This window comes from Microplitis demolitor, chromosome 9, assembly GCF_026212275.2.
Source record: "Microplitis demolitor isolate Queensland-Clemson2020A chromosome 9, iyMicDemo2.1a, whole genome shotgun sequence".
Lineage (NCBI taxonomy): Eukaryota > Metazoa > Arthropoda > Insecta > Hymenoptera > Braconidae > Microplitis > Microplitis demolitor.
The window spans coordinates 2092258-2114560 of record NC_068553.1 but is presented as its reverse complement, the minus strand read 5'-3'; the positions used below and the strand labels follow the sequence as shown (position 1 = coordinate 2114560).

The following is a 22303-nucleotide window of genomic DNA, read 5'->3' as shown; positions in this document are numbered from 1 at the left end:
TCAATATTGACTTTTATCCTGAGTAAATTTTGGCTCCGGCTCGGGCGTAAAAATTAGCTCTGACACCAGAGTCAATTAGAACTCCATTTCTTAAAGAAAATTTAATTCCTATAATTTTAGTAACTGGAGTCTATTTTAACATGGAATTTAACTCCTTTTCTATTCTGACTCCAAACCTTGGAGTTAATTTTGACTCCAGTGATTTTAATAAATTTCAATTTCAGACTTTTTTTAAATACAGATTTTTGGAGTTAAAAATAAATTCCATTTTATGTCCAGTTACTTTTAACTCCGGTTTATATTTATTTTAATTTCAAACAATAGAGTCAATTTTAAAGCAAATTTTACTCCAGTCTCAATAATTAATTTTAATCTTTTTCTATTTCTGATTTTATTTACACCGGAGTTATTTTTAACTAACCCGGAGTCAATTCAAACTCCAATAAAAAGTTAATTCTATTCCCATCTAAAATTAACACTGGATTTAATATTCCGTTAAATATTTTCCCAAAAAATCTTTAAAAAAATTAAGCCGCCATTTTCTCCCCCTGCCCCCTTTCAAAAATTGACTCCACAAAATTTCCCCAGTACCTAACCTACAATTCAACTTTCCCCGCTAACTCCCGAACTCTTCGTCCTATCGCTTAACTACTCAGGACCTTTTTTGTTCCCCATAAAATTATCTTTCTAACCCCACCCCCATTTTATTTTTAAAAAATTTCCTTACCCCCAAAAAGTCCATAAACGAAAAAAAAATTGACTCCGTCTCAAAATGGCGCGCTTTTTTTTTAAATTTTTTAGTCAAATATCACACGAATAATAGAACAGGCATTTTATAAATACAGTATATATATATATTTTAATTACTGATATATTTTAGTTGCTCATGTTATAGATAAGTGTCATTTAAGGCTTTTTTATTAATTAAATTATTTAACCATCTGTTTAAAATTTAAATAAATAACCATTTGTTTTTAAAATAATTGTTCAGTTGTTACTGTATGAATAAAACAAGATATATATTGTCCTATTGTTTACTTTTTTTTTCAATTGTTCATTATATTTTTTTTGTCTTGTTCTTTAATTTTTTTTTTTTTTTTAATTGTTCATTACTATAATTATTATTAATATTAATATTATTAGTCTATTTTATTTATGAATATTGTTTATATAATATAATAATAATGCCTAAAAATACAGACATGCAGAAAATATTTCTAGTGTATACATTTTTTGTTTTTTTTTCCTTTGTTTATGTACTGCGTTATTTTTAATTGTTATTATTATTATTATTATTATTATTATTATTATTATTATTATTATATATTTATTTATCCACTATTATTTAATTGTTGTATAGAATATATTATTTTTAGTTTTTTATTATAAATAATATTTTTTTTTTTTTTCGATCTGCATTTTGTGTTTTTATTTTTATTTATCATTGTTATTATTATTATTATTATCGTTTAATTAGAAATGGCTGTATTACTATTATGATAAATGCATTTTTTTTATAAAAAAACGAAAAAAAAAAATATTTAATGGAATTTTTTTATTGATGGAAAAATATGGAGACGAAAAAAAATTTTTTTTTTTTTTGATAAAGTACAAAATTTAAAAAATATCGAATTTTAATACATCGATATATCGATTTGTAAAAATTTCGATATATCGATATGTAAAGTATCGATATATTAATTGTCAATATATCGATTTCTAGATGATCGATACATCGATTTTTTTAAATTTCCATACATTGATTGTCGATACATCGATTTCTGAATGATCGATACATTGATTATTGATATATCGATTTTTTAAAATTTCGATATATCGATTTATGAACTATCGATACATTGATTATCGATATATCGATTTTTTAAAATTTTGATATATCGATTTTTTATAATTTTGATATATCGATATATAAAATATCGATATATTGATTGTCGATACATCGATTTTCGAATGATCGATACATTGATAATCGATTTATCGATATTTTGATATATTTATACATTAATTTTTTAAAAATCGATAAACCGACTTTTTCAAATTTCGATATATCGATTTTTCAACTTTCGATACATTTATTATCGATATATCAATTTTTATATGGATTGATATATCGATGATTTTTATTGTCGATAAATCGACTTTTTTGAATTCCTATAAATCGAATTTTGAACTATCGATATATCGATATTGTTGATGTATCGATATATTGATTTTTGTTAGGTTTATTGATTATTCTGACATTTAATTGTTTCGTTTTTGTTTAAAAAAAAATAAATGATATAGTAGAAAATAAAATGTTCGAGAATCGAATTGATAAATCGATTTATTGAAATTTGATATCGATACATTGAAAACTTGACTCTATGTATTGATTAAAAGAAGAAAAAAAGTTAGAAATTTTTCAAGTTTTTGTAAGTGAAAGAAAAACATCAATGTATCGAATGATCTATCGAATAGTCGAACATATCGATTTATCGAATTTTGTAGATCGATATATCTATACTGAATGTTTTTGTTTGAGGAATGTACAAGAAATCTAAATATTTTTGAAATTACTGTTATAGTACGACGGCTGTATATCGATAAATCGAACTGGATTTATCATTATATCGATTTCAATACATCGATAGATCGAATTTTGGAAAAAAAAAATTTTGATTGAATTTATTAATGACTCGCAATAAATATCGATTTTAAAAATTTAACTTCAATATATCGCATTAAATATATCGATCTACCGAATTTTAGCACATCGATATATCGAAATCAATTAATCGATACATTGAATTTCTAACTGAATAAAATCTTATCTAATTTTTTTAAAACACTTATCCGTTAAAAACATCGATACATCGAACTTTTCGTTTACAATATCAATATATCGATCTTTCAAATTTCAATATATCGATCTTTAAAATTTCGATATATCGATATATCAACCAAAAAATCGTCATTTCTTTATTTTAATTCTCTTTTCAAATATCGAAATAAATATATCGATCACTCGAATTTCAATATATCGATCGTTAACATTTCGATGTATCGATCTTTAAAATTTCGATACATCGATATATCAACCGAAAATCGCCATTTCATCATTTTAGCCCTCTTATTAAATATCGCAATTAATATATCGATCTCGAATTTCAATATATCGATCTTCAATACTTCGATATATCGATATATCAACCATAAAATCGTTATTTTTCTATTTCTTCTCTTATTTTAAATATCGAAATCAAAACATCGATTTCTCAAATTCCAATATATCGATCTTCAAAATTTCGATATATCGATATATCAACCAAAAAATCGTCATTTCTTTATTTAAACCCTTTTGTTAAATATCGCAATTTATATATGGATCGTTAAAATTTCGATATATCGATCTTTAAAATTTCGATATATCGATATATATACCAAAAAATTGATATTTCTCTTTTTTCTCCCTTTTCTCAAATATCGAAATCAATGTATCGATCTCCAAAATTTCGATACATCGATATATCAACCAAAAAATCGTCATTTCTTCATTTTAACCCTATTTTTAAATATCGCAATTAATATATCGATCTCTCGAATTTCAATGTATCGATCGTTGAAATTTCGATATATCGATCTTTAAAATTTCGATATATCGATATATCAACCAAAAATTGTCATTTCTCTTTTTTCTCCCTTTTCTCAAATATCGAATTGCAATGTATCGATCTTCAAAATTTCGATATATCGATATATCAACCAAAAAATCGTCATTTCTTCATTTTAACCCTATTTTTAAATATCGCAATTAATATATCGATCTCTCGAATTTCAATGTATCGATCGTTAACATTTCGATATATCGATCTTTAAAATTTCGATATATCGATATATCAACCAAAAAATCGTCATTTCTTCCTTTAAACCCTTCTCTTAAATATCGCAATTACTATGTCAATCGTTGAAATTTCGATATATCGATCTTTAAAATTTCGATATATCGATATATCAACCAAAAAATTGTCATTTCTTCATTTTAACCCTATTTTTAAATATCGCAATTACTATATCAATCGTTGAAATTTCGATATATCGATCTTTAAAATTTCGATATATCGATATATCAACCAAAAAATTGTTATTTCTCTTTTTTCTCCCTTTTCTTAAATATCGAAATCAATGTATCGATCGTCAAAATTTCGATATATCGATCTTTAAAATTTCGATATATCGATATATCAACCAAAAAATTGTCATTTCTTCATTTTAACCCTATTTTTAAATATCGCAATTAATATATCGATCTCTCGAATTTTAATGTATCGATCGTTGAAATTTCGATATATCGATCTTTAAAATTTCGATATATCGATATATAAACCAAAAAATTGTTATTTCTCTTTTTTCTCTCTTTTCTCAAATATCGAAATCAATGTATCGATCGTCAAATTTTCGATATATCGATATATCAACCAAAAAATCGTGATTTCTCCATTTTTCCTCCCAATTTCCATTATATCGATCCCAAATTTTCTTACAAAAACATAAAAAATAAAAGCTTAACCTTACAAAAACAAAAATTACATACATTAATATATAGTTATACAATTATCAGTTCATACGCAAATTATTCGTTAAAAATCGAACCAATTTACGTGACAATTTACGTTGATAAAATTGCATACGATTACCACCATTATAATTATAATTATTATTATTAATATTTAATCTACCGCTATCATTATCATTAAAATAGTCATTTAAATAATAATCATTATTATTATTATTATTTAATTGTTGATTGATATCATAATTATTATTATTGTTATTATTATTAATAATTAAATAAGGCCTGAATAGTTAGGGTTTATGATCATTATTTAATGACAATTGATGATCATTTAATTTATGTGATGATGATGATTCGCTGATGCAACCGCCCCCGCTCATTAATTTAGCGTTATTGTTATCAGAATTAGTTGTTGTAGGTGTAATGGCGGTGACTGTTGCCGTTGATGATTTGTTGTGATCACGTTTGCGTGATGATGATGATGATGATGTTGAAATTTGCTGTAGAGTTTCAGTTTTAACGATAGTTATGTCAGGATTATTTTCTAAGACTGCAGCGCTGGCTTTAATACTAACGTCGACTAAGTTACTAACTAATTCTGTGCTACTGCTACTGCTACGTTTTGATGAAAGTGATAAAGTTGTTGGTGGTAGAGTTGGTGACGCTGGTGTCGATGAATTTTTTTCCGACGTATTGTACTTTTGTATCACGTCGTTTATGTCGTCGGTGTCGTTAACGCTGTCGAGAACACTCGCGTTAAGTTCACCGGCTAGAGATATGCGGTCTGGTCCTTGTAGTGTTGATAAATATGTTGCTAGCGTGTGGACGGTTACGTTTAGAAATTCGGCAGCTCGGAAAAGTGTTATCTCCTTACGGCGTAACTTTGCAAGAACATCTGCTGGTCCGGGCTCAGACCAAAAATCACGAACTCTAGAAATAAGTTTCAATTTTTTTATTTTTTCTTAGACATTTCTTTGTATATCGATTTTTTTTTTGACGATATATCGAAATTTTGAATCCATATATCGAAGACTATGGTCGATATATCGATTAAACAATCGATAAATCCGCATCTGATACAAATCGATATATCGATATCCGATATACACAGTTAATATATCAAAACTGCACAATCGATATATCGATATCTGAACAGAATCGATGTATCGATATCTAAATAGTCGATATATCAAAACTGCACAATCGATATATCGATATCTGAACAGTCGATATATCGATATCTAAACACATTCGATATATCAAAACTGCACAATTGATATATCTATATCTGAACAGTCGATATATCGATATCTAAACATAATCGATATATCGATATCTGAACAGTCAATATATCGAAACTGCAAAATCGATATATCGATATCTGAACAGTCAATATATCGAAACTGCAAAACGATATATCGATAGCTGAACAGTCGATATATCGATATCTAAACACATTCGATATATCAAAACTGCACAATCGATATATCGATATCTGAACAGTCAATATATCGAAACTGCAAAATCGATATATCGATATCTGAACAGTCAATATATCGAAACTGCAAAATCGATATATCGATATCTGAACAGTCGATATATCGATATCTAAACACATTCGATATATCAAAACTGCACAATCGATATATCGATATCTGAACAGTTAATATATCGAAACTGCAAAATCGATATATCGATATCTGAACAGTCGATATATCGATATCTAATTACATTCGATATATCAAAACTGCAGAATCGATATATCGAAACTATAAAATCGATATATCGATATCTAAACACATTCGATATATCAAAACTGCAAAATCAATATTTGACCACAGTTGATATATTGAAACTGTAGAATCGATATATCGATATGTGGAGACAATCGATAGATCGAAAAAAAAAAAATGTTACGATATATAGCAAAATTCAAGAAATATTTTTTTTAGGTACGGTAAAAAGAGTAATAATTGAAGAAAATAATTACCTATAAGGATGTTTAAGGCAACCATAACTGTCACGATATCTACCGTACAATGTACCATAAGATACGCCGAGAATCTCAGCAGCAGTCTTCATCTCTAATTCTTTACTCTTAATAGCATCCATTACTCGACGAGTAAAAGGTTCTTCCCAGAATTCTTGTCGTCTTCCAGTTGTTAAATAATCATTCATTTTAATTACATCGCGAAATTGTTCTGGTACTGCTGGATTTGTTGCATTTGAATTCGTCGCTTGTTGGTTTGCTAAAATTTAAAACAAAAATTATTATTATTATTATTATTATTATTAATATTGTTATTAACTTAATTATAGTTATTTAGTAAGTAGTTACATTTTTTTTCTTCATTTGCATTTTCTTCCTTTGTTAGATACGGCATCTGACAAAAACCAGAGAATAAAAAATTTAATTTGCAATAAAAAACCTTTTTTTTTTTAATCATTTTACATTTTTTGAATGCAAACTTACCGTTTGTCCAGGTTCATTGTCAGTCATCATTGTGTCGTCATCCCAACTCTCATGTTCGCCTTCACTCATCATTTCTTCCTGTATTTAAAACAAAAAAAAATTATTATATCGATATTATATATTGATATATTTCGATATGTAGAAAAAAATTAGGTACATTTATCGATATTATAAAATATATTGCAATATCGATGTATCGCAATGGATCGAAATACATCTTTACATCGATATATCAAAATATATCAAAATATATTGATGTATCAAGATATATTGATATGTCAAAATATATCAAGATATATTAATATATCAAAATATATCACGATATATTGATATATCAAAGTATATCAAGATATATTGATATATCAAAATATACCAAGATATATTGATATATCAAAATATATCAAGATATATTAATATATCAAAATATATCAAGATATATTAATATATCAAAATATATCACGATATATTGATATGTCAAAATATATCAAGATATATTAATATATCAAAATATATCAAGATATATTAATATATCAAAATATATCACGATATATTGATATATCAAAGTATATCAAGATATATTGATAAATCAAAATATACCAAGATATATTGATATATAAAAATATATCAAGATATCTTGATATATCAAAATATATCAAGATATATTGATATATCAAAATATATCAAGATATATTGATATATCAAAATACATCAAAATAAATCGATACATCAAAATGTATTGAGATATCGATATATAGAAACATATTGATACGTCGAAATATATCGAGATATCGATATATCGAAATACATCGATATATCGAAATATATCGAGATATCGAGACGATACATTAAAATTTACGACACATCGATATATCAAAACATATTAAGACATAATAATAGAAATATGTTGATTTATTTAAAAATCTGATATATTGAATGAAATTTATGTATCACAATCTATATGATAAAAAAATTGGGTTATATATCGATATATCAAAAAATTAATATCCAGATATATCGAAAAAAAAATTGACATATCGAATTAATATCGATATCATGGCAAATATTGACATATATCGACGATTTAACAAAAAAAAAAAACGATTTATCGATGCACTAAGAAAATATTGAAATTAAGTCACAAATCGATGTATCGAAATAAATCGATATATATCTATATATCTAAATAAATCGATGTATCGAAATGAATCGATACATCGAAATAAATTGATGTATCGAAATAAATCGATATATCGAAATAAATCGATATATCGAAATAAATCGATATATCGAAATAAATTGATATATCGAAATCGATACATGTATCGATATATCGAAAATTATAAAAAAAATCACTACATTAAAAAAATATCGAAATTATAAAATAAATCGATGTTATTGATGACTATCGATAACCATGAAAATAAATCGATATATCGAAAAAAAAAATCGATTTTTTTTTTTTTTTTTTTTTCATAATAAAATCTTACGGAAAAAGTTCGTACGTTTCCACTTCCGGTAATACACGATACTTTTGGTGTAAATACGTCATGCTGAGAAGGTGGATCATCTAACGGCGGTCGACCCCGGCGTCGCTGTTTGTGTGGTGGTGGCGTGTCATCTAAATCGCCTTCTCTCAATACCGTTTCAACCCCCGGCGTTCCTGTGCTACTGCCACCCCCTCCCCCTCCTCCACCACCACTGCCGCCAATTCCGCTACCGCCGCTACCACTGCCAGGACTATGCCCGCTGTTATTTGAATCATTTTGCGCTGAGTCGCTTCTCCAACTCACTTCCGCTAATCCTTTTATGTGCAAATCTTCAGCGGTCTTTAGCAATGATGACAGTCTTGTCTGTAATTATAAATTTATTATTATTGTTATTATCAAATAATATGACAAAGAATAATACAAAGACTGATACTTACGTGATCGATATTTATTTCCCCCTTGTACATAAATTCCACTAGTACTTTGATGTCGGAAAATTTTACGTCACGCATTATTACGATCGGGTCTTTTTCCTCGTACTGTGATAATATTGTGTCAAAGTATGTACTGCAGGCACTTAGTACCACCTAAAGAAAATTATTCAATTATTTAGAGAAAATTATCGGTAATTAATTACAAAGAATGCAATGAGAAATGTCTGTTATGGTGTTTTTGAATTAAATAATGAATATCTTGGAAAGTATGAGAGATATGGAAAAAAGTAAAGAGAGCTTTTTTGTAGAGAATTTAATTGCGCATAAAAAAGGTCCTTATGACATTTTGTGTAAAGTTGATATTTTGAGGACTAGAAGCTGTAGAAGGTGGAAGAGAATTTTTGGAAAATTTTCGTTTTTGTTTAAAATCAAAATTTTAGGTTAAATATTTGAAATATCGAAAATGTTGTCTGGACCTTTTTTGTTCGGCTTAAAATTCTCTACAAAAAAGCTCTTGAACATTTTGATGTCACTTTTGTTGTTTAGGTTCTAGAAGCTTTTAAACCCTCGGTCTTCAACTCAAAATTACCCATAAATATTTTTAAACTCCAACAAAATAACTTCTGCATATAAAAATTTTTATCCGGATGCTTTTTGTTCTCTTCAAAATTCCCCATAAAAAAGCCCTGATATATTTTAACCTCATACCATTGAAAGGCCTCTTAAAAATCTCCATCAAATCCTTCCTATTTCTCCAAATTTAAAATCTTTAAACTCAAATTATCTCTCGACCCATCACTCGCTCAAAAATTTCTCATAACTTTTTTTTAAATTTAAAAAATTACCCACAAAAATTTCTCATCTATTTTACTTAAGACTTTTTAAAAGCTCTCTTGAAAATCCCCATCGCAAATTTTTTAATCCCTTCTAATTTAAAAATTTTAAACTCCTCGTATCTCGTAAGCTATCACTCCTACTCAAAAATTTCTCATAACCTTTTTTATTCCTCTTAAAATTCTCTACAAAAAGCCCCTTATCCATTTTTACCTCACATTCATACTTTACCCTCTATCCGCTTTTAAACCCTCTCTCGCTAAAAATTCCCCATAACCTTTCGCCAACTTAATTCTACTATAACTCCTAAAATATCACAAATATCAAAAATATCAATCAGACCTTTTTTGTTCCCCTCGAAATTCTCTACAAAAAATTCCTCATCCATTTTTACCTCACCTCCATACTTTACCCTCTATCCGCTTTTAAACCCTCTCTCGCTAAAAATTCCCCATAACCTTTCGCCAACTTAATTCTACTATAACTCCTAAAATATCACAAATATCAAAAATATCAATTAGACCTTTTTTGTTCCTCACAAAATTCTCTACAAAAAACTATAATAACTTTTTTTTCTACAACCATTTTTTACCAACTTACAGACCTTTAAAGACCTCAGTTCCCTCTATCCCCTAATTAGCATATAAAAGTATATAAAAATAATGAGGTATAGCATCAGTAAGCTTAAATTTTATATACTCAGTAATAAAAGCTCGGTACCTCAAAATGTAATAAACCCATATAGATATCTACAGACCGTTAAAAATAGATAAAAAGTGGATAGAAAAAAAAAATAAATAAAAAAATAAAGAGCTCGTCGCGGATCGTGAGTGGGTGGAAAGAAAAAAAAGTAATAGACCGCTCGGCTCGAGGACGGTAAAAAAAAAGCTCGTGGAAAGCTCTAGTAGTGGGGGTGGTAGAGTTAGGACAGAATAAAAAAAATAGTACGGGGGTTAAAAAAAGTAAATAATAATAAAAGTAGCGGATAAATGTGTAGTGAAAAGTTGACGCCTTTCGGCCCCATTTTCTTTACTACCTTATTTTGCGGACGGTATATAAAATTCAAGAAAATCAATACACAAGACTTGGATATTAAATATTCAAGCTATATTGACTATGTACTAGTAGTCATATATGTATATATACTAGATATATATTTAGTTAATGTGGTTGTAGTGTGATCGTCGACGTTGACGTTGACAACAACGTCGTACCCGTCGTCAATCGAAAATTCTGGGCGGGGTTTTAATCATAAAATTTTTTTTTTAATTATAAATATTTTTAATTACTAATGACATTTTTTTATTGATTACTATTTATGATTATTAATATTATTGTTATTAATTATTAAAATTATTTTTGTTTAAATATATGATTTTTAAGATGGCAATTTTTAAGGGATGAGGCTAGGGGCAGATGGATGAGGGCTAGGGGCAGAAATTTTGAGTTTAGGGAAAAAAGTAAAGAGACCTTTTTTGTAGAGAATTCTGAGAGGAACAAAAAAGGTCTGATTGATATTTTTGATATTTGTAATATTTTAGGAGTTATAGTAGAATTAAATCGGAAGAAGGTTATGAGGAATTTTTAGCGAGAGAGGGTTTAAAAGCGGATAGAGGGTAAAGTATGGAGGTGAGGTAAAAATGGATAAGGAATTTTTTGTAGAGAATTTTGAGGGGAACAAAAAAGGTCTGATTGATATTTTTGATATTTGTGATATTTTAGGAGTTATAGTAGAATTAAGTTGGCGAAAGGTTATGGGGAATTTTTAGCGAGAGAGGGTTTAAAAGCGGATAGAGGTTAAAGTATGAATGTGAGGTAAAAATGGATAAGGGACTTTTTGTAGAGAATTTTAAGAGGAATAAAAAAGGTTATGAGAAATTTTTGAGTAGGAGTGATAGCTTACGAGATACAAGGAGTTTAAAATTTTTAAATTGGAAGGGATTAAAAAATTTGCGATGGGGATTTTCAAGAGAGCTTTTAAAAAGTCTTAAGTAAAATAGATGAGAAATTTTTGTGGGTAATTTTTAAATTTAAAAAAAAGTTATGAGAAATTTTTGAGCGAGTGATGGGTCGAGAGATAATTTGAGTTTAAAGATTTTAAATTTGGAGAAATAGGAAAGATTTGATGGGGATTTTTAAGAGGCCTTTCAATGGTTTGAGGTTAAAATATATCAGGGCTTTTTTATGGGGAATTTTGAAGAGAACAAAAAGCATCCGGATGAAAATTTTGATATTCAGGAGTTATTTTGATGGAGTTTAAAAATATTTATGGGTAATTTTGAGTTGAAGACCGAGGGTTTAAAAGCTTCTAGAACCTAAACTACAAAAGTGAAATCAAAATGTCCAAGAGCTTTTTTGTAGAGAATTTTAAGCCGAACAAAAAAGGTCCAGACAACATTTTCGATATTTCAAATATTTAACCTAAAATTTTGATTTTAAACAAAAACGAAAATTTTTCAAAAATTCTCTTCCACCTTCTACAGCTTCCAGTCCTTAAAGTATCAACTTTACTTAAAATTCTCTTAGGACCTTTTTTATGCACTATTAAATTCTCTACAAAAAAGCTATCTTTCATTTTTTTCATAACTCTTATACTTTCCAAGATATTTATATCTTCATAAAATTTAAAAAATTTTCAAAATACATACGAACTCATATACATTTTTTTAAAAACTAATTTTTTTTATTAAATTTTTTAAATAATTCAGGTCACGATAAAATGTGTTGTAATTTTTTTCTAAGGTTTTATCAACGCGTCAATATCATTTTTATTTTACTGTAGATAATCAATTCTGAAATACGCTTTCTTACAAAAAATGTATATAATGTATAAGAAAAAAAATTCCTTGTCATGCTGACCATTTTTTTTTTTTCATCAAAATTTAAAATTACAAAGAAAATTTTCCATTTCATTATTAATTGAAATTTTTTTCTCCACTTCCGGGGAAAATACTTTCGTATATTTTTTTTTTTATAGTCAAGTTTGAAAAAAATTATGAGCTCAAAAAAATTTCATAATTTTTTGGAAAAAAAAAAAAATATATACATAAATATATACCTTATGTGCACGTAAAGTTTGTCCCTCACAGGCAAGCGTAACATCACAATACGCTTGTCTTTCTAACAGCTGTGAGAACATTGTCTGTAAATTACTATGGTGGTACTTCCACCTCAAACAATATTGTTGTGGAAACATGTTTGTCATTTCTTTAGATACGTCTTCAATGTTGTGATAAATTCCGTCTGAGTTGCGGATATATGCTTTAGGTTTCATACGCATTTATTTTTTTTTACATTTAGGGGATTATTTAAATTTTTTATGTTTTTCTGACCATTGACCATTCAAGTCGGTGTCATCGATCTGAAACAAAGAAACAATTTGTTTATCAATTGTTTTGGAGAAAATGTAAATGGGAAAAAAATGAGTTTTTGAGTTTGGAAAATTCTAGAGAGTTCAATTTTGATTTTAGGAAAAAAAGAATGGGGACTTTTTTGTAGAAAATTTAGAGAGCTACAAAAAAGGTCTGATTAATTTTTTTGATATTTTTGATATTTAAGAAGTTATTCTAGTTTTCAAAATTCCAAATTTTTTAAATTGGTTTTTATGAATTTTTGATCATTATTAATCTACATAAGCTTCTAGATCCTTAAATATTGATCTAGGAGCAAACTTGACTGGAACTTTTTTGTAGGAAATTAAAAGGGCTACAAAAAAGGTCTGATTAATTATTTCGATATTTTTGATATTTAATAAGTTATTTTCATTATAAAAATTCATAACGAGTCATTGTGGATTTTTGATCATTATTAATCTATATAAGCTTCTAGATCCTTAAATATTGATCTAGGGGAAAAATTGACTGGAACTTTTTTGTAGGAAATTAAAAGGGCTACAAAAAAGGTCTGATTAATTATTTCGATATTTTTGATATTTAATAAGTTATTTTCATTATAAAAATTCATAACGAGTCATTATGGATTTTTGATCATTATTAATCTATATAAGCTTCTAGATCCTTAAATATTGATCTAGGAGCAAACTTGACTGGAACTTTTTTGTAGGAAATTAAAAGGGCTACAAAAAAGGTCTGATTAATTATTTCGATATTTTTGATTTTTAATGAGTTATCTCAATTATAAGAATTCATAATGAGTCATTATAGATTTTTGATCATTATTAATCTAAACAGGCTTCTAGATTCTCAAATATTGATCTAGGAGAAAAGTTATCTAGAGCTTTTTTGTAGTAAATTTAAAGAACTACAAAAAAGGTTCTCACAAGTTTTTTCCTAGATCAATATTTCTCAAGATATTTGAATTTTAAAATCAATAATGGAATGTATGATATTATCTACAATTTTCTTGACACAAAAGTTTGATATCCAGTTTATAGTTTTGATTTTACAGTAAAAATACTAAGAATCTTTTTTGTAGAGAATTGAAAGCTCTACAAAAAAGTCATCAACAATTTTTTTCATAAAATCAATATTTAACCAGTAAATTGTACAATTGTACAGTAATAATCTAAATTAGAAAAAAAAAGTTTTTTTATTTATTTTTTTCGTAATAAAAACTTTCTAAAGTATTTTTAATATTTATTAAATAGTTTACTAGTGTACACTAACTTATATTACAACAACTTTCTATTGTATAACGTCACGATTTCATGATTATAAAATTTTATTTCAATGCGAAAACTTTCATTAAACATTTTTTTTTTTTAAATTAATTAACAAAAAAAAAATAGTCTCCATCTATCCACAACTAAAATTCAAATATCTCAATAAATATCACAGATATCAAAAAATTTATAATGGCCTTTATTGTAGCCCTTTAAATTTTTGAAAAAAAAGTCTTAGTAATTTTTTCTCTAAATTGAAAATTTCAATCTCTGGACACAAAAATCCATCAAAAATTTTTTGCTCAATTCAGAATTCCACTATTTCCGTTTAGATTAAATTGAAATAACGGCTAAAATATTGGAGATAAAAAAAAGTTGATAAGAACCTTTTTTATTCGGTATTAAATTATCTAAAAAAAAGTCTTAATAATTTTTTACGTATCTCTGATATTTATCGATATATCCGTAAAAGATGTAGATAACAACGGAAGTTAGTAAAATTTATTTTTGTATAAAGTGTAAATACATATATATTAATATATGTATGTATGATAGCGTGTGTTATCACGTACGTAACACGTAAAAGCTTCCATTCACAAGACCCTTTTTCCCTCTACTCCTTCAATCACCGCGAGCTCGATGCGATTGTTTGTCTCTTTTTAACCCGCGTTAAATGAATTCACTCAACTCTATTTAAACTCTTTTACTCTTTTACTCACTCGTATCATTTCAAAACAAACGCACATGGATATACCACTTGTTATATGTACTAGTAAATATATATATATGACTATTACATTGTTAATTTATAAATATGTACTGAAATATTTGCACGTAACTTGTACGGATTTAAATAAAAAAAATTTTGAAATAATTTTTTTCGATATGTTACGGGTCAAATTACCAAAGATTAGTCACTTCCGGTTAGGTTTAATTATTGTTATTATTTTTATTTTGTATTTTTTACAGAAATTTTGAACTTTTTTTTTAGTGATATTTTGAGCGAAGATATTTCGGGAGGGGAGAGAGATTTTTAGAGGACTAGGGAGGGTTTTGGATGGGAAATTTGATGGAGAATGAGATTGGTTATTAAGAAAAATGGGGTAGGATGGATATTTTGGAAGATATGACGGTTAGAAGTAAAGTTTAAAATAATGGAATTATGGGGAATTTTTAAAGTGGATTAGGTGGGGATATTTTGGGAGGGGAAGGGGATTTTGAGGGGTATTGGATGGGAAATTTGATGAGGAACAAAAATGGTTATGAGGAAAAATGGGGTAGGATGGATATTTTAGAAGATATGAGGATTTAAACAAAAGTTTAAAACAATGGAATTATGGGGGATTTTCAATAAGGGTTAGGTAGAAATATTTTGAGAGGTTTCGGGAGGGTTTTGGATAGGAAATTTGATGAGGAATAAGTTTGGTTATGAGGAAAATTTAAATACTATTAATATTTTGGAAGATATAAGGATTTAAAAAAAAGTTTAAAATAATAGAATTATGGGGAATTTTGAAACTGGGCTCAATGGGAATATTTTGAGATGTTTAGGGAGGGTTTCGGATAGGAAATTTGATGAGGAATAAGTTTGGTTATGAGGAAAATTTAAATACTATTAATATTTTGGAAGATATAAGGATTTAAAGAAAAGTTTAAAATAATAGAATTATGGGAAATTTTGAAAGTGGGCTAAATGGGAATATTTTAAGCTGTTTAGGGAGGGTTTTGGATAGGAAATTTGATGAGGAATAAGTTTGGTTATGAGGAAAATTTAAATACTATTAATATTTTGGAAGATATAAGGATTGAAAGAAAAGTTTAAAATAATAGAATTATGGGGAATTTTGAAAGGGGGCTAAGTGGGAATATTTTTAGATGTTTAGGGAGGATTTTGGATGGGAAATTTGATGAGGAATAAGTTTGGTTATGAGGAAAATTTAAATACTATTAATATTTCGGAAGATATAAGGATTTAAAGAAAAGTTCAAAATAATAGAATTATGGGAAATTTTTATTTTTGATTCAGGGACTGTAATCTGGGGAATTTTGAGGAAGGATAGATATTAAGAATTTGTGTAAGAGGTTTTATAAAGGAAATTCCACTGTCTTTAGTGATGAAACGTGTGAGTTCAGGAAATTTTAAAAAAAGACTAGAACAGCTGGGAATTCAAAATAATGGCGGGAGATTTGAATATGTGGGAGCTTAAATTTAAATGTAGCGCATAAGTAATGTAAAAAATGTTCAGTAAATTGATATGGAAAAGAAAAAAAAAACAGGCGTAGATAAGCCGAGAAAGATATAAAAATTTAATTAAAAATGAAAAATAAAAATTAGAAAAATGTGAGTCATCGTTATCGTAACAATTAAGATATACATACTAATATACTGTATTACTGATACATAGACATTCAATTATTATTTATATACGCAAACATATATATAGCGCGCGTATATAATTAAATAACAATTAATGTTTTATCGTTTTCGTTCGTAGAATTTAGTAAACAAAAATATTAAGTATATTGACTTTATTTAATCATTTAAAAAAAAAAATTTAATGATTAAAAAACAATCGTGTGTTTATAAAATTTATTATCATTATTATTGTTATTATTGATAATTGAAAAATATGTTCAAAAGTACTTTCTTACGTTAATATTGAAAAAAAAAATTTTTTTAGGATCGATTAATCGAATGAAATTTATATTTTTTTAGAAATTCGATTAGTCAATTTTTGAAAACTTCAATTAATCGATCTTCCTTGAAAAATCGATTAGTCGATCTTCCCTGAAAATTCGATTAATCGAATGAAAATAGGATTAATCGATTTTTTTTAAATTTCGAGGAGTCGATTTTTGAAAATTTCAATTAATCGATCTTCTCTGATAAATCGATTAATCGAATGAAAATTTAATAAATCGATCTTTTCAAAAGTCAAGTAATCGAATAAGAAGTAGATGGATCGATTTTTGAGAATTCAACTAATCGATTTTTTAAAAAGTTCGATTAATCGATGTTTTCAAAATTCAATTAATCGAATTAGAAGGATCGATTTTTAAAAATTCGATTAATCGATTTTTTTAAAAATTCGATTAATCGAATAAAAATCAAACTTATCAATATTTGAAAATGTAATTAATCGACGTATAAAAAATTCGATTAATCGAATGAAAATTCGATAAATCGATTTTCTAGAAAAATCGATTAATCGAATGATATATGAATTAATCAACTGTTTAAAAAAATTAATCGAATTTTTAACATTTCGATAAATCGAATGAAAATTCGATTAATCGATTTAATAAATTCGATTAATCGAATAAAAATCAAACTTATCGAATTTTGAAAATGTAATTAATCGACGTATAAAAAATTCGATTAATCGAATGAAAATTCAATTAATCGAATTTTCAAATATTCGATAAATCGATTTTCTAGAAAAATCGATTAATCGAATGATATATGAATTAATCAACTGTTTAAAAAAATTAATCGAATTTTTAACATTTCGATAAATCGAATGAAAATTCGATTAATCGATTTTCTTAAAAATTCGATTAATCAAATAAAAATCAAACTTATCGATTTTTGAAAATGTAATTGATCGACGTATAAAAAATTCGATTAATCGAATGAAAATGAAATTAATCGAATTTTCAAAAATTCGATAAATCGAATGAGACTCAAGTGTAATAACTTTTTAAAAAAATCTTTATAAATTTCTTTAAAAAAAATTAAATGTCATTGTTATCGAAATTTCGAGATATCGAAACCAAGCGATATTTCCCCAATATCTCGAGTTCCGATACCCAACATTTAAATAAAAATAATAATAATAAATAACGTTATAAAATACAACGACCTACAATAACTACTAATACTGCAACAACGAAATGCAACGATGTACCTCCCCCCTCCACCCTCCCACCCCCACCACCTCCTCTTCGATACTATACGTCTTTTCTTTTTTCCTCCCCCACTTTTGCTTCTTTATACATTACCCCCCACCCACACAATTTTATATTGGTCATTTTCTCTTACCCCCACTCTTTAATCTTTCCTCCGTTCGTTCGCGTTTTTATTTTTATTTTTATTTTACTTTTTTACTAAACTTTTTTTTTTTTTTTTTTTTTTTTTTTTTTTTTTTAATTTTTTATACTTTTTGTTGTTCCATCCGACGCTTTCTGGCCGGTAGTATAGCTATATTACCCTCTGTTACGTCTTGTACCCCTTAACTCCCGCACCGTGACTCTTAAACTCGCGACGCGAATTCCCCTCGCGAATTTCATTCCCCTACTACTAATTTTTTGCTTATTCTCTTTTATTCCGTGCATATTCCCCCTCGGTGAATTCTCTCCCACTAAAAATTTAACACAACAACTATTACTGCACAGACGCTACTCGCAAATGTCGGTGACTTCTAACGTTTATTTATTTATTATATTAATTATTATTTATTTTATTTTATTTTTTTTTTTTTAAATTAACAATTACATCTAAACTATTGACTCTACAAAAAAAAGTGCCAAATGTTTTTTATAGGAAATTTTGTGCTCTACAAAAAAGGTCCTCATAAATTTTGACATATCTTTGTAAATTTATGAATTATTTCAATTTATTGTAAAAATAATCTGCAGTATGGAAAGTTTCCAAGATTAAACAATTTACAAAAATTAATTTTACGACTTTCCTATGGGGAATTTTGAAATTTTTAATGAGACATTTTTTATAGGAAATTTTATGCTCTACAAAAAAGGTCCTCATAAATTTCGACGTTTCTCTATAAATTTCTGAGTTATTTTGAGTTTTTGTAAAAATAATCCGCAGTACGAATAGTTTCCAAAATTAAATAATTTACAAAAATTAATTTCACGACTTTCCTATGGGGAATTTTGAAATTTTTAATGGGACATTTTTTGTAGGAAATTTTATGCTCTACAAAAAAGGTTCTCATAAATTTTGACGCATCTCTCTAAATTTATGAGTTATTTTAATTAATTATAAAAATAATCCTCAGTACGAATAATTTCTAAGATTAAATAATTTACCAAAATTAATTTCACGACTTTCCTATGAGGAATTTTGAAATTTTTAATGAGACATTTTTTGTAGGAAATTTTATGCTCTACAAAAAAGCTTCAAAGACCTTTCTCCAAAAATCGATATTTAAAACTCTACGAAGTTAAAATTTAAAAAAGAAGAAATTATCTTCGAGTAAAAATGAATTATTAAAAATTTTATAAATATACTGTACTACTAAGTATTAGCTTATAGTCGCGTGTACTTACTATAAGTACGGTAAATTCCGCCATATTTCCACGATGTATAATATAAATTGCGTGTATGTATTTTACTATAGATATCACGCGTTTATAAACTAGAGTACGGATATGGAGTTACTGCACACATATAAAGCGTTCGTCGTATTGTATACGTATGTCTTTACACTATTTCATACTCTTAGTAATATATATATTATTATATGTAATTCATCAATACATATATCTTTACATACTTGCAAAAAAATGGTACAAAGTATCATTTATTTACATGTAAAAAAAAAATTATAGTATTTTATTATTTTAAAATAGAAATATCTCGATAAATATCAGAGATATTCCAAAATTTATAAGGACCTTTTTTGTAGCCCTTTAAATTTCCTACAAAAAATGTCTAGATGACTTCACTCCCAAATCAATATTTTGAAATCTAGAAGCTACTATAGATTTATAATGATCAAAAATTTGGAATACATTTTAAGAAATTTTTATAATTAATATAACTAATTAAATATCAAAGATATCAAAAAAATTTATCAGACCTTTTTTGTAGCTCTTTAAATTATCTACAAAAAAGTATTGAATGAATTTTCTCCCAGATTAATATTTAAAGATATAGAAGCTTATATAGATTAATAATGATCAAAAATTTATAAATTTTGGAAATTTGGAATTTTTAAAATTAAAATCACTTGTTAAATATCAAAAATATCAAAAAAATTTATCAGACCTTTTTTGTAGCCCTTTAAATTTCCTTCAAAAAACGTCTAGATGACTTTTCTCCTGGATCAATATTTTAAAATTTAGGAGCTTATATATATAAATAATGATCAAAAAATGAATAAGAACTAATTTTGAAAATTTCTGCAGAAAATTTAAAGTGATCGCATTTTTTGTCGCATTAAATTTTTCAGAAAAAAATGACCTCAGAAAATTATAACAAAGAAAAAAAAAATTAATAAATCAAGATTTTTTTTTAACTTTGTTCAGTTGAGAGATAACCCGTAATTAAAAATTAAATGCCTGATAAATAAAAAAAAAAATTATCGAGTCGCTTTTTTGATAAGTTAAATAAAGTTGAAATATTATAAAAATATAATGTTAGATATAAAAGGTAAATTTATACGTACAAAAGCAAAATATAGAGGGTTATAGAGTAGAAATAACCGGTTTTTCCATGGAGTTGTGCGCGAGCGCACATTCACCCGCCTTTTTCATTAAAAATTCGAACCAGTTTGTGAAACTAAAAAACCGAACCCTTCTTTCCGATCTTTTACTTGTTTTTTTTTTTTTAAATCTATCTTACATGTATATATTTTTATTTTTATTTTGAAACCGCTAGCTTAAATTCTTCATTTTTATTTTTTCTCAACTGTAATTTTTAAAAATTCTTCAACATAATTATTATTATTATTATTACTGAACCTTCTTTGTTCCATGTAATCTTAAGGAAATGTCCTTTGAATATTTTTACGATTCCGTTTTTTTTTTTTTTTTAAGACAAAGGTAATTTGAAATTTTTATAGGTTTTTATTTTTTAAACGCTTCTGGGGTATTAAATATTGATTTCAGGTAAAATATTAATCAATACTTTTTTGTAGGAAATTAAATTCTCTACAAAAAAGTATCCTATAAATTTTTTGAAATTTTTTATAATTAACTTATAATTTACATTTTAATGATTTTTAAAATAAGTTTAAAAAAAACAATAATAATAATAATAATAATAATAATAATAATAATAATAATAATAATAATAATGATACACAGAAAAAAAAGGAAATCTTGAACCAAGAAATAAAATGTCTTCGAAATTTTTTTCTTGAATTAAACCGAAATTTTTTACTTTACTGAACTAAAAAATTATTTGGATCAAGAAATTATTTCCTTCGCGAAAGACATAATTTTTTTTAGTCTGAAACATAAATTCTTTAAATCAAGAAAAAACTTTCTTGGTCCCAAAAATTTTTTTTTAGTTCAAGAAAATTTTTTTTTCAATTCAACAAATTTTTTTCTTGGCTGAAGATTGTTACGTTTTTGAGTCACGAAAAAAAATGTCTTGAGCTAAAACGAAAAAGTTTTTTAACCCATGAAAAATAAAATTTTATCTTTTTTTTTTATTTTTTTATTGAACATTTTTTTATTTTGTTTAAATATTACAAACAATGCCATGAAGCAAATAAATATTTTATCAGAAGCATTTATAAGGGGGATAAGGCAAGTTTCGCAATGAGTTAAATACTTAAAACAAATTGAGAAAAAACATTTATCGCTTAACGAAGGAATCGAACCCAGATCGATTCGGTGTCACGCAAGAGCTTTACCAACTAAGCCATCTCAGCCTTTGACAAATTACGTTTACTTTGCCCACATATACTAAGCCACACTGGCCTTATGGTCAGTCACATTTTTAAATTCTAAACACAGAATTAATATTACAAATATTATCGCCAATAATTTAGAAAAATTTTAGTTCCGACATTTTACCGAAATACTGAAGGGATCATATGAATCGTTCATAAATGAATTTCAATATTAAAATAAAAAAGTTTAAAAAAAAAAAATAAAATTTAATTACAAAAAAAATTGAGAAATAATTTG

General features: G+C 26.5%; 1 protein-coding gene across 2 annotated transcripts in view; it reads right to left on the bottom strand.

The window, feature by feature from the left end:
• Positions 1–1282: 1282 nt before the first annotated feature.
• LOC103580797 (uncharacterized) overlaps positions 1283–22303 on the bottom strand; it is a 46732-nt gene continuing 25711 nt past the window's right edge. The window contains exons 2-8 of one of the 2 annotated variants that reach the window (XM_053741798.1): positions 12860–13162; positions 8971–9120; positions 8534–8896; positions 7047–7124; positions 6912–6957; positions 6564–6822; positions 1283–5503 (exon numbers count right to left, since the gene is read on the bottom strand). In XM_053741798.1, the coding sequence (XP_053597773.1) occupies positions 4864–5503; positions 6564–6822; positions 6912–6957; positions 7047–7124; positions 8534–8896; positions 8971–9120; positions 12860–13081 (1758 nt within the window). In that variant the 5' untranslated portion in view covers positions 13082–13162 and the 3' untranslated portion in view covers positions 1283–4863. The remainder of the gene's footprint in view (positions 5504–6563; positions 6823–6911; positions 6958–7046; positions 7125–8533; positions 8897–8970; positions 9121–12859; positions 13163–22303) is intronic. The other variant, XM_053741799.1, reaches the window with a different exon arrangement.